Raw genomic sequence first — 14,599 nt, forward strand, 5'->3', positions numbered from 1 at the left:
TTAATGCCCTTTGTACTAGTTAATAGTGGCCAAACCTGGGGACAGTCTAATCCATCATGTTTAACTCACTGCCCTTATTATTTTTATACTTACCAGTAACTAATTCAGGGCTTTGTTTTTTGATGCACTTGGAAGCTGAGACATATTTTTTCCCCTCTTCTGACCTTTTATTTATCTGTATTGTATGGTACAGTTTCTTTCTTAATATGATTACATCTTCATGCATACATAAGCTTCTGACAGAGGCAAAAAATTAAAACTAATAGTGCAGTATTTCATAACTTCCTTGTGCTGGAGTTTGGCTGGCAACTAAATACTTGGGGGGTCGGGGGGAATCCTTAAAATAAAACCATTCTTTTCAGAAAAGAACAAACATTAGTAAGGCTGGAAATTCTAAGTCAAAGTTACACTCAAAAGAAAACATAGGAAAATTAATTTGAAAATACAAAGCCTTCATCTGATTTGCAACACTTTTCAGAAAAAGTCTGCCTTAGGCATAAGATAATGCTGGTGAAATTTCAAAACCTTTGTGTTGGTATCAAAGTTGATTTTCATCCTTAACCTCATCTTAACAAATTTTATTGTCTAAGAATTTCCTTAGATTTTAAATAACTCTTGGAAATGCTGTCTCTGATTTCCCTCAAACTTTCCAGAAAAACTCCACTTTCAGACAGCCTTCTGAATATTGGCATTCCAGGTTCCTCAGTTATGTGTTTGCAGTTCGAGGAAGGGAAAAATTTGGCTATATAATGACATAAGGGATTCAGTCTTATCCATGTCATCACACCTTTGTTTCCATAACAGTATATATATCTACCCTCAACCCTCAAAGAAACGCAAATACAATGAAGACCCATGAAGCTTGTTAACTGTTGTATATAACCAGTTGTTTACACATTTGACAAGGGAAAACCCTTATAAATAAAATCTTCAGCCCCAGATTGTGGGATGAAGTGGCATCTTGTGGAATACACTCAGTAACTTTGACTTTTGGAAAACAAACATAATGGAATACTGTCTCTTTGAATAAATAACAGTTTAATTACATTATAGAAATAAAATATGGCATGGTAGTAATACATTGGAAATGTTACAGAAATACTATTCTGCTATAGGTAGTTAAATGGTCGAAGCTACTGTTAATGACAATCTTACCGGTACTTGTGTACAAAATATCATACAGGTTGCTAACAGAAAGATATTGCAGCAGTTGCAAGGATGTTACCAGCTCAAACAAACATCTAACAATACAATATTCTAAGAGGAAGTAAGAATGTTAGATTTACAGACAAGAGTTATGTTCTCCACTTTGAAACATTGGAAATAAAAGCTCTGGTAATCCAATTTCTCTATGTCATATTGTCACAAAGAAAGACTTTGCTTTCTCTATGACATTGCATCCCAAGAGGCCCTGTAAACAGTTTATTCATAGGTAGCTTTTCAGATGTCACAGCAACTTCAATAATTGTCCTATCCTAAAATTACAGACTTTTTAGGCCACTGCTTGTACAGATGACTTTATTTACATACATTCAGCCCAATAACAGCAGATAAAATGTTCTGCTTATCTTACAATAGGCATCTTAACATTTTCATCAGAAGGCCAGTGCAAAAAAATGTTGACAGTGATTGCACAGCATCGAGGAGATACAATATTATACAAATATACAATTAGATTGTTGAGAATCTAACTTTGCACATGATACATATGGTCTCTTTTATAGATATACTACATTTAAAGTTGATAAATACACTGAACTGCAACGACAGAGTTATTCATGTTATGAGAGTGGGGGGTGGTGGTTGTGGAATGCTATTTAGGTTAGTTGTGCCATCACCAAAGGAAGGTGGGCAATTACAAAATAGGATTACCTCGAGCAGAAGTTTAAGAACAGCTAATCCAGGAACAGAAACTGATTTTCTAATTAAATATAATTATTTACTTTACATTTTGTAAGGACTTTTTTGCCACCTCAGTTGAGAAATGATGTTAAGATGAAATATAATCCACAAACCGTTCAAAAAACTCATATGTAAATGAAGATCTTGATATATGAATATTTCACAGGATGCGATTTCTTATATCAATAAGCACCAAGTTTAGTGCCAAGACAGCCCCATTGTCCCATGATTTATCACATAAAATTTAGAACTTGAATCCACAACAGCAAAAAAACCTATAAAATTTGCATTGAATTCACGAGAAGACAGTTTCAGAAAATGGCTCTTAAAATATCTTTTCATTTGACACTGTGTTCTTTCCTCTCAGACTGCGGCATGAAAAACAATGTATATTTGGAAAGAAAAGTAAGCTCTTTCATTGTTAGATTTCACCAGCAGTAGAGCAATACTCTGAGAAACCTCATCCTTAACTCATCCCATGGGCCTACTCTTACAAGGTACAGTGTACCTCCTCGTAGGGTTCTAGGCACTCTGCCCTCCCACCCAGGTAAGCATGAATGGCAGGAACTCAGTATCTGTCAGGAATTACTCAGAACATTCCAGGACTGGGCTCTTACAAAGCACCGTGCTATGACCAGTCTTTAGGCAATGGACCTGAATCTTCACTGCTTTGTATCTTAGAGTCATTTACACCAGTGCACAGTAGCAGTAAAATGTAACTGCTCTGATATAGACTCAGATAGCACAGATGTAAATGACTAAACATGGAGCTAGATTCTCAGCTCCAGTCAAGGTCTGCTCAGCACAGTACCCTAGATAGGGTGGGGAGCAAAGATGACAATATGACACTTCTTTGCTTCCCCCACAATCCTGGGGCTGTCTGGTGTTTGGTGCTACTGGCTGCTCTGACTTGTGAGCAGCTACCACAGCGCCCAAGAGGTCATTCTGGCCGCCACGGATCATCAGTGATCCAGCCATGCTTCCTTTCCCTAAGCCACTCCCCACAGAGCATGAACAGATGGTGCAGCGTTGGCTATACAAGCCCTATGCCACTGCGGGATTCCCCTGTCTTGGGGGAATCCTTGGGTAGCTAGTTGGCTAACTTGGCTTTGTAGCTGCTTTAGCATAAGGCAGCCAGAGCAGGGGACAGAATATAACCTAATGTACCAGGCAGTGAAGAATATGGCTCAATGGCTCTTATTTAGAATGAGATTTAGAGAATATCCATGTCAGGAAGGTGATTTAATTACATTCTTTACTAACAAAATCCAAGGTTTAAAAAAATTCCATTATAAAATGGAATTGCACCTTTGGATCTAAAAACTCTTTTTGCCTTAATTATGATGGCTTCAGGTTTCTATTACCATTGATACCTGTTTTTACAGTGAGACATCTGATTTCAAGCAAATATAGATTTAATACTCAAGGACTTCTTTGAGGAAAAAAAAAGTCTTATCTCCAACATTCTCAATTTTTTTTTTAACACTGTAAATACTGATTTTCTGTTGTCTATTTTTGTTTACAGCATATTTTGCCTCCTGCCCTTTCCTCCTGGTTTAGTTTTACTTTAGAACAAGGCAAAAAACAAAGGTTAGTTTCTCTAATACATGGATAAGTCTCTCAGTGCGGATCTACAAGTATGTTCTGAATCTTACAATTAGTATGTTCATCAGCTGGAAGAACTCAATTTTAGGAACAGAATTCATGTGCAAAGAGTGCAACAGGAAATAGTTTACATTTGGTCACAGTTTCCTATCCTAGTAATACTACTGTGACCCATGTTTTCTTAGTATACGTACACACGCGCGAGAACACACACACGCGAGAGACACACTTATTTATATACACGCTCAAACATAAAAAATGTCTAATTTCAACAATACTTGCTCCTTGTTTAGTGAAGACTGGAGTTTGGCATCTCAGGCTTTAAATCTTTAATCCTGGGATACAGGAATGCAGCACAATTCAAGTATATATCAACGCCACAGTGATAACGTTATACACTGAATCTGACACACGCTGTTTTCAGAAGTCCAGTGCTAGCAGTTGCCAATTAAAGAAGCCAGTATCCAGTATCTTTTCTTTTTACTGTTCATATTTACATAATGCCCACCAGAAAGGCATAGTCCGTAAGACAATAAATGTCCTTATGTATAAACACAGTGGTATTTAAAAGTCTGAACCAGTGCATTCCTTTCTGTGCAGTGCTAGTCTATATTCCCTTGTTGCTGTTATTCTTGTACACAGATGAAAGTTAAAATTAATGGGGATTTCAAATGTCAAATAATTTTAGTTGAAGAAATACAATGCCTTTCCTCTAAATCCACAGAAGCCTACTAAACATGTAAAATTTCCAAAATAGCTCATAGGAGTTCTTCAAATACAGAAGGTATTTTCAATGGGGTTTACATAACACATATTTCACATTATTTCCACACAAGTTTACATTATCACTTGGTTTAGTTAGACAAATATCAGTAACAAGTAATAGAACAGTATACATTTCACAGGACAACACATTTTACAGAACCTCTAAAACTCAGTACTGCTGCTTTTTGGAAAGAAATGAAAACTTCTATGACTTATAGACATTTAATACATTTCACAGTGGAATGAATATTATGATTACAAGGCTCTTATTTGATGACATGGCTTTATGATGTTTTAGTTTTCAATTAGGTTTCACAAGTTTTCAGATTCCCCTCCACTCCATCCCCAGTAACTTCTGAAGGATTTGTTGCTAGTTTGACATTTTCTGTACGTTCTGCCAGAGTTTTATACTTTATTATTCAATGAGCACTTTCTTTAATTGAAAACGTTTCTTTTTTAAAGCCGTTTGAATCCCTAATTGTTAAACTTGGAGGACTGGCTGATGGCAATGATTCTTAAAACAATCGTTGTATAGCTTATTATGACAAACTTAAAAATGTTACAGGTGAGGGAACAAAAGCTTTAGGTCATGTATTTTTTGTTTTAAACTAACTTCTATTCTCACAATTTTGAGAAGGCTTTGATTTACAATGCCTCTGCAGTTGTGTCTGTGGAAACAGACATGGTCACTTTGGCGATCTTAACTGTGCTCTTAATACAGCTTTCAGCTGCCCTGTGAACATTACCTGCATTGTTAGCATTTTTGTGCTGGCAGTCAGATTCCATACTGTTATCAAGAGGCTGAGTAGTCCCTTCACAGGTTGGAAACATGCTCCGGAAAGCATGTCTCAAGTCCTTGCTTCTTAGAGCATAGATGATGGGATTCACTGTTGAATTCATCAAACAGAGCATGCTACAGAATGCAAAGACAGTCTTGATGAGCTTGTTCATTTTCCCAAAGACATCATACACCATAATTGCAAGTAGAGGGCCCCAGCATATGATTAAAACCACCAGAATAAGGACCAAGGTTTTGGCTAACCTGATGTCCATACGAGTTTGATCAGGTCTAGTAATATGTACTTTACCATCCTCTGTGGTATGAATTATTATGCTTTTTTGAGTGCCACGCTGAATCATTCTAACAGCATGACTATGAGCTTTCCATAATATGTACATATAGGCATACACAATAAACAGCAGGAGTACAGTGGTGACCCCAATCCAGAACATTAGATAGGTCTCATCAATGAGAGGGAAGATGTCTGAACAAACAGAATTGAGTTTTTTGCAGTTCCAGCCAAGCAGAGGAAGAACAGCTATTACGATAGCTATGGTCCACATCACACAGAATGCTACGACAGCCTTTGGTCTGGTAACAATTCTTTTGTAAGCTAGTGGCCTGTGTATAGATATGTACCTGTCTATTGCAGTAAGGAAAAGGCTGCCTACTGAGGCAGTGAATGAGGCTGTAACTCCACCCAACTTGAACAGAAACACATTAGGACTATCTTTCCGATGGAAAACATGGAAATCAACAAAACTGTAGACAAAAATTACACTGCCCAGGAGGTCAGCCACTGCCAAGCTGCCAATGAAATGGTAGGAAGGCCTGCACCGGAGACTTCGAGAGTGCAGGATAACACACAGCACTAGAAGGTTCTCCAGAACGGTGAAGGTGCCCAGGGTAAGGGACAGCACTGCAATGGCCAGCTGCTGGGTGGGGTTTAGAATCATAAAGCACTCCATATCCATGAAGTTCTCCCCACACTGTAGATTCTCCTCATTATCCTTGAAAGTGGATAGGGACTTGTTGTAAAAATCTGTAATATTGATCTGATCCGATGGAATGATACTTAATAGGGGATCATCTCCTGCAGTCATTTTTTCTTGGAATGGATCACCCCTGAAGGAAGATAATGGGAATTTCTGTGGGTAGTATCCTAGTTTTGAGGCCATGTCACTTTTAATATCTTCGTACTGGATATCGTTGGAACCCATGTAAAGAAGATCTGTTGTAATTGTTCGGAAAGTTGTGTCTGCGAGGCCATCTAGGATTGACTTCATAACCCCAGTCTTGTATTAGGTAGGATTCAAAGAGACTTGGGAAAAAATACATGTGAGGAAATCCTGGGAAGGGGGAAAAAGATCAAACAATTAAGATAAATGGGGAAATAAAGTTTACAAACAACTTAGCTCAGTCATGTCAAATAACAATTCATCTTTCCTTGTACTGAACTATAGGTCTAGACTTTGTCACCTGCTATAATCAGAAGAGTTGATCAATTATTTAGAAGCAAAACATCTGAAATACATTAAATGGCTACACACATGAAAGAAGCTGGAAAATGGGGAAAGATATTGCATAGAAAATTGTTTTCATTTTTTATCAAAATTTTCTGAGCAGTTCCAGCAGAAAGATATTACAATTACCCTAGAATTGAACTGAGATGTCTGATTTTGAAGAACCTTGTGGAACAACATTTTCTGACTTTTTCCATTTAGAAACAATTGCCACTGCAACGATTACTTTAAATTGAACAATCATTGTCTTTATTTTGAAAGGTATTGAGGATGTTGTAAATTTAACTGCAAGGAAAGAACAATGAAGGAGCCTATCAACAGAGATTGATATACAAACATAGGTTTCACTCTTCACCCTGTCCATATTACTGTATGTGTGTCAGCTCTGTGTTGCAGTAATCTGAGCAACATATCAAAGGCCTAGTACCAGGATACTGGATACATAATAATTATTGAAAATTAATTATTAAATTGTTTTATATGCATTTGGAGGATAATGAGCATCATTATTCTGTTAATTACTTCTGTTAAGTGCACCAAAGAAACTGGTATAGCAGAATGCAAGGGAAAAGTGGTGGTATTCTACTCAAGCTGTGCCCACAATCCCAGAATATTTCTGATAAAATAAACAGTAGTGAAATAGTCAATATTGACATTTTAATTTGGATCAATAAAACTTCAGAATTAACACCCCATAGAGATGAATAGGGGCAGTTCATTTTTGCCCTAAACCTACTAGGCCTGATTCTCACTTGCACTAAGGCCTCTTTACACTACTCTGACAGTATAAAAGGACCTTAAATATATACCTTGAAGCCACTTTATATTGCCAGAATGGTGTAAAAGGGTCATAGTGCAAGTGAGAAGGAGACCCATTGTTTCAGTTTATATTAAGCCTTAATCAGACATTCAGAAGGTTATATCAGCAACTATAAGTGCTAGAAAATTATTTTGTTTTGTTTTGTGTGTGTTAAAATGGAAGCTTAAACTTTGGAGAAACTGATGGGGTCACCAGCAAAATTACTGTATATACTTGTTCATAAGCCGAAATTTTTTAGTAAAAAGAGGAAGCACCAGAGAAGGGCATTGGCTTATGAACAGGCATAGTGAGGGAGAGCTGGGACACAACCCCTCCCACCAACAGAGGGGGCAAGGAGAGGCAGCACAGCCAGAAGGGAAGAGGTTGGGCCAGAGTCTCTCCATTTCTGGCCACACAGCTCTCCCCCCAGCCTCTGAAGCAGCTGCAGCTCCGGGGCTAGCAGGCTGTAGCCGTACTGCTTGGCTTCGCCCCCTAGAGTAGGCTGTGGCTGTGCCACCTGGACGCTGGAGCACATGGCCCAGCCTACTGGAACATGCTGTAGCTGTACCGCCTAGTCTGGCCTGCCGGAACAGGTTGCGGCAGTGCTGCCCAGCCTGCCGGAGCAGCTCCGGCCAGGTCAGAGACATCCTCCCCAGATAAGGGGAGAGGGATGGGATGGAGAGAGTATGGGGGTTCCGTGCTAGGGGTGAGGTCATGTGGGGGGTGGTCACAAGGGTTACTCCTTGACCCCCAGCTTCTCCTCCCCAAAAATTTCCCCACCAGTTTTTGTCCCAGCCCATCAGGATAAGCAGCTGGCACACCGGGACACTTTGTTTACGTAGGTTTACCTCCGTGCCTGGGGACACTCGAGGTAAACAAACCATCTCCGCCCACCAGCGGCTTATCCTCATGGCCTGGGAGCCAAAGTTTGCTGACCCCTGAATTATAGGGTCGGTTTATGAACAGGTCACAAAATTTTTCCATTTCTACTTATCCATCGGGGGGGGGGGGGGGTTGGCTTATAAACGAACTGGCTTATGAGCGAATATATACAGTACTAGTATTGCATACAACCACATACTGACTTCACCTGATCAGTTGGCATAGCTGGTTATAAATGTTAGAGAGCACACAAAGGGATTGGCTGGCAAAATTCAGAGAACCTGACTGCCTCAATCCTTGGAGTAAAGAGGGGAGTTCCACATTTATAAGAAAATATATCTGCTCAGTATTACTGAATATAAAAAAAAATATAGTAAAAAGTATTAGTTTCCTCTCTGATGACAACAGAAACATTTCAAAATGGAGGTTATTGGTATTTCCAGAAAGAAGCAGAGATCATCTAGCTAGATATTGATACTGCACTTATGCTTTGGTATCTGAGCACCTAAGGTCTTGTCCAAAATCCACTGATGTCCATCAGAGGCTTTCCCACTGACTTCAATGCATTTTGGATAAAGCCCCTAGACAGCTAGCTTTAAAGGTAGGATATAAAGCTATACCTCCAGAGGACACTGCAACATCAGTGTTGTAGAAATGGTGAAAAAGTATATGTAATAACCGGAGAGTCTAATATGTAACAGAATGGCTGTGTGAGTTTTGTCATCGTGTATAGGGTTCATAACTGGGCAAAGCAACAAAATCTTCGTTATAAAACAGACAGGCAGTCTTGAAATGGATTAGGTAATTTAATTCTTACTGTCTGAATGGTGATGAAAGACAACTTTCCTGAAGAACATATTGAAAATGAATTATAAAAAAATCTTACATTTAATGCACCTTTCATCCAGAAGGTACTTTAGAAATGTTTATAGTGGATTTTATAGATTGTATATATTATAACAATGATTTTTCTGTCAACTGACTTGTAACCAACTCTAAGGTGAATTGGGCAACTTTCTAACAGTTTATAACAGTATGTGAAAAACACTTCATTAATTTCAAACTACAAAAAAAAATCAATTAACTCTATACACATATCAAGATGATGGTAGTATTTAAATATTCAATTGTCTTAGAATTTACTTCTGCCATAGGAATGACAGCTGTTTTAATCATTAAAGCTATAACTCAATGTCAAGAAGATCGTATTTGAGTCAAGACTGCAAATTATTATGCAACTGAGTACATCTACTAGAAAGACAAATTATTGGGAAGGAGATACTTAATGTGACTCTAGCAGAAACTATGTACTTCATTCTGAGAAAATACACGCCCTGGTTCAAATCCTACCTTTGTTTAAAATACAAATGGAACACATGAATTTGTGTGTGTGCATTTAACGTTTTAGAAGGCGTATGTTACAATACCACTATGTATGCAGACACTAAGCTAACAAGATGGTTAATGAAAGTGTGAGAGGCAAATCCTACTTTGCATTTAATGATGTTTTTCTGTATTTCTACATTTAGATTATTGTAGTGATTTGCACCTTATTGTCTTTGCATAGGAGTTTTCTTTGAAAGTTCATTAGTAATATAGTTTAGGCTTTTGGGGATACAGCTGACATTAATTTTGTTTTTGTTTGCTGCTGGGAATATCATAATTGGAAATCTCTGGCAGTATGTGTGAATGCACCTATTAAAGTAGCAGCTGATTTTTATTAAAGTTGCAGTAAAACAGCCATTCAAGTGACACTGAACTGTATTTTACTGGGGTTTAGCTTGTTTTAATATAGGTAATATGTTGTCTCTGTATAAACTATAGCATGGATATATATTTAATTAGCAAACTTCCTCACTTCCAGCTAGTGAAAACAGAAGTCAGAGTTTATGGCTGCAGAGTTAGCAGATGACTGTGGGCCAGATCCTCAGTTGGTATAAACCAGCATAGCTCCTCTAAAGTCAAAGGAGCTACACTGATTTGTATCAGCTGAGAATCTAGTCCTATATTTCACAAAGGCAGGCCTTCATTAATGGACTCGCTTGGTAAGATGTGGATGTCGGTATTGTGAGATTTCAGCTCTCAAATGTTCCATCTAGAAACAGTTTAGCACCTTTATTGTACAAATGGAGAGATTGGTGACGTGTGGAAGTGCCAATGGCAACTGGATATCTTAGGGGACTGGAAATGAACTATTTAGCCATCCTCTTCTAAGCAATTGGTTTAAATCTAGCCCAGATCAGTAGTGATCATCTGATAACAGAAAAAATAGGTGGGCTCCACTGCCACTTCCTGGTAGACAAGAGTCCACATCATGAAAATCACCAACACACTTCTCCCCTTTTTGGCAATAGTGTCCAAAATCTTTCATCCCAGGAGTGGTCCCTCCAGTATAGTGTGGAGACATATTAATGCAGCCGTTAGGACTTGGCATTGCTACTGCCTGTGCTGTCTGTACATGTTCTGAGGCTAGAGGACTTCAGTCTCCAAAGCTCTTAGTCTGGCACCTGAAATGAGCTCTGTAGGTTGGCTTTTAAAAATGGCTTAAAAAGAAAGAAAAAATTGATTAAAGGTGAATTAGAGGCACTGCTGGTGCCAACCCTCAAAGTTTTAGTGCAATTACATAACTACATGAATTAGTTCACAGTAAATAGTGAATTCTAACTACAGACAAAAGTTAATAGATTAAAATCCCCAGCTAAAGAATAAGGTCAATACTCTTCCCTTTTATCTTAGCCTCCTCACCACCAAAAAACAAACAAACAAACCAAATGCACACTACTTTAGGCCATATCACTTCTTCCACATAAGAAGTTTTCCACAAGCCTGTGGCTTTTTGATTCCCACTACCACAGAAAATGTACAAAGGGTCATCCATTAGCTAGAGTAGTTTTTAAAGACATGTTGGCCAGCTAGTCTGTCAATGACATTACTTGGTTTGACTTCCAGTTTGCATTATTAGGGCCCTGCAAGGTACTGACCATCCATACCTTCCACTGAGAGTTGTGGGCACTTGGCACTTTGTAGGAGTGAACCTTAAACAGCTGAAATAATTAAAGCCAACAGGGCAAATTCTGCCTCTGCTCTCCATTGCATAGTTATGTAAAGCCTCTTAAGCGTTACATAGATGTTACTAGAATCCAGAAGCTGTATGCAGTAGTGATCATGGAAAGCCTGTTTAAATTTATGTTTGGATTACAGGAGGATCAACTCTCTCCTAAACCTTGTGTAGGTCCCCCATGCAAAACTCATTTACTCAGGGCACAAGAATACTACAATAATATGAATAACAATTCTCTATTTTTTTTTTTGCGGTAGGCAGGTTATTACAATTATTGCCATTATCTACAAAAGCTGAATTTTTCTTCAAGGCAAAATGATTGACAGAGCAATTTTAATAACCTAATAAAATAAATAGTAAAATTCTTCCTAAAAAAAGTAATAAGACAATGCTGCTAAAAACTGCAGATATGCTGAGAACAAGCAGTCAAAACAAACAATACTAAAATAATACAATGATAATAATCATAATTCACTAATTTCCATTTTGTAAAATATTTGGATTTCCATTTTACACAGTTCTTCCATGAGATTTACAGATAAATAAGAACTGGTCAAAGGGCAGCTTGTATAGTTGAAATATATTTTTTTTAAATGCACTGAGATATGTACCATATATAAAATCATATGTTTGGATCGTAATCCTCTCCCCGAGTCTTCATATGTTGCTCACCATCTTAGGTTGTAAGCTCTTTGGGTTAGGAATTGTATCCTATGTTTTTGTACAATGCCAAGCAGAATGGGATTACAGCCTTGACTGGTCCCATGGATCCTACCCCAGTAGAAATAATAGTAATAACAACAACAATAATAATGGACCATCATGAATAGGTAATCAAAAATGTTAGATAAATAAGCTCTACTATAGTAAATGATAGCCTAAATGAATTAGAACAGGCTTATACAATTAACATTTAGTTTAATAATTACCTTATTATAAACGGTGGTGAACAGTACAGCTACCTAGACCAGAACTAGGTTTCCAAGTCTTAAAAAAGCAAACACAGAACATGAGAAGTGAGACTGAGTCTCAGTGAAGTGATGCAAAAAGCTTGTTGCAAAAGAATGTGAAAATGTTTTTTACATCTTGAATACTGTTTATTTAACTTTTTTTGATTTAAACAACATTTTAAGTGTACAGACACTAGCTACTGAGGAAAACTCCCATTGAATTCAGTGGAAATTTTGCCTGTGTGAGGACTTCAGAGGAAAGATCATTAAAGATAATAGTAAGTGCTCTCAACAAATAAGATAGTTTCTAGATATGGTGGGCAAAAAATCAGGCCTGACATAAATATGATGTTTATGGAAGTCACCAGACTAAATTCAGTTTTGATATAATTTAGTGATGCAAGTTTTATGTTGGGTGTAAACTGGTCAGAAACCAGTGGTAAGTGATTATTATTTGTTTTATTATTATTATTATTATTATTATTATTGCTCAGAGGCCCCATCAGGATCAGGGTCTTATTGTTCTGCGTGCTGTCCCATGGCCCAAAGAGTTTACGATCTAAATTAAGAGAAGATACAACATTCTGGCATCACAAACAAGCAGAGAGAGTGGGTGAGGGAGGATGAGGGTAACAGTGATGGGAAGGTATGGTTACAGAGACTGGCTCTGAAAAAAACAAAACAAAAAAAACACCTTTCAGGCCTCCTTTATCTATATAATAAGATTCTTGGAATGTCACTCTGAAGCCTAGAATGTGCATAGAGTGTGAAGCAATAGAAACAATTCCAACCATGGCTGAGACATTTTTGGTTCAGAATATCGCTAGGTTCAACCATCACAAGGATTCATGGTCTACTACCATTCAATTTTTAAGTTCTCGGCCATTTTGACTTTACGAATTAACCCAGGTGACAGCAAGGCAGGTATCTATGCCACACCAAGAAACCTAGACCATTGTGATATCAGAGGTAACTCAACCCATCACTACCCTTACTCTACTGCCAATTTGCATGCAACACTTTCATTGGTTGTATGAGGCAGATGGTGGATTACTTGGCCCAACAATCACAGTTCTTCAAATCACCCACACAACACCACAAACAGCACACACACACACACTATAACCACAGTCACACATAGCCCCTCGTTTGCAACCTGCACAAATCAACACATATTCCAGAACTGACACCAGACTGTGTCACTCTGAAGCCTAGAATGTTTGTTGCGTCAGTGTCAGGCAATGGAAACAGGTGGCTAGGAGCTCTTATTGTTTAGAAATATCATCAGGTTCAGTCGCCACTGGCCCTGTGAGAACCAGATGGAATGTTGGAGTCCAAAGGTTCTGAGGCAGTTGGAATGTGACAGTTGATCAGAGAAGGTGGGAATAAGGGCTACCTGAGGTAACAAAGAGGTGGTCATGCCTCCAGCACAGCTCTGTGCACAAACAGCAACATGGTTCACTGCAACACAGTGCGTGCAAACAAAAACCCCCAGTTTTGGCTCTTTTACTGATGGCTTTATGAATTACACCCCTGTGACAGGACAGGCCATCAGCTGCTAGAATATATATCAAAAAAATATGGCACAAGCTCAACATTTTAAAATCTTTCATGTGTCATTGTTAAGCAGTTTTTTTTAAAAATAAAAAACCTTTTTGGGAGACAATAAAGCAACTGGCAGGACAGGGAAGGGTTCTGATTAAGAGCAGCAGTTGGAGAAGATTGATCTGGATTCAGGATAAACTCTGTTAAGGTGATACCAGCTCAGAGTAGATTTGGCAAAGAACAACATAAGAAAACTGGTTTGATATAGTTTTTCATAATTAAATTCTGCAAACTAATTTCAACTAATGTGCACTTAATGATAGTAGCTGTGCCCATTCTGAGCCCAACTGAAATCAACAGGGTGAATATATAGATACAAAGATCCACCTACACAGAGCCCATTGCAGGATCTGAGACTAAATATGCACCAACAAACATAACGAAACATCTGTTGCCCTGGCTCACAGCAAAATTTTCAAATGCTCATAACTTTTAAAAATCAACCTCCAGGGATTTTTTCCAACCCAGGAAAAGCCTCCGTGCCTATGCCAGCTTCCAAACTTCAGCCATTTTAGCTTTAGCCCTGGATAAAAAAATAGTGTGGTTAGATTTTAACTGGTAGCATATTCCTTCTCCACTCTCATTAAACTCCAGAACAACTGAAGGGAGATTGAGTCATTGCAGAGAATTCTTTCCTGGCTGCTGGCTGGTGAGTCTTGCCCACATGCTCAGGGTTTAGCTGATCGCCATATTTGGGGTCGGGAAGGAATTTTCCTCCAGGGCAGA

The 14,599-nt window shown here is 38.3% G+C and overlaps 1 protein-coding gene across 3 annotated transcripts in view; it reads right to left on the minus strand.

Annotated features, from left to right (window-relative positions):
* Positions 1 to 602: 602 nt before the first annotated feature.
* The window catches only part of CNR1 (cannabinoid receptor 1), a 24,638-nt gene continuing 10,641 nt past the window's right edge, over positions 603 to 14,599 (minus strand). For 2 of the 3 annotated variants that reach the window (XM_032771863.2, XM_032771864.1), the window contains exon 2: positions 603 to 6,402. In XM_032771863.2, coding sequence (XP_032627754.1) covers positions 4,918 to 6,339 — 1,422 coding nt within the window. In that variant the 5' untranslated portion in view covers positions 6,340 to 6,402 and the 3' untranslated portion in view covers positions 603 to 4,917. Of the gene's footprint in view, positions 6,403 to 12,247; positions 12,306 to 14,599 lie in introns of all 3 variants that reach the window. The other variant, XM_032771861.2, reaches the window with a different exon arrangement.

This window comes from Chelonoidis abingdonii, chromosome 3 (genome assembly GCF_003597395.2).
Source record: "Chelonoidis abingdonii isolate Lonesome George chromosome 3, CheloAbing_2.0, whole genome shotgun sequence".
Classification (NCBI taxonomy): Eukaryota; Metazoa; Chordata; order Testudines; family Testudinidae; genus Chelonoidis; species Chelonoidis abingdonii.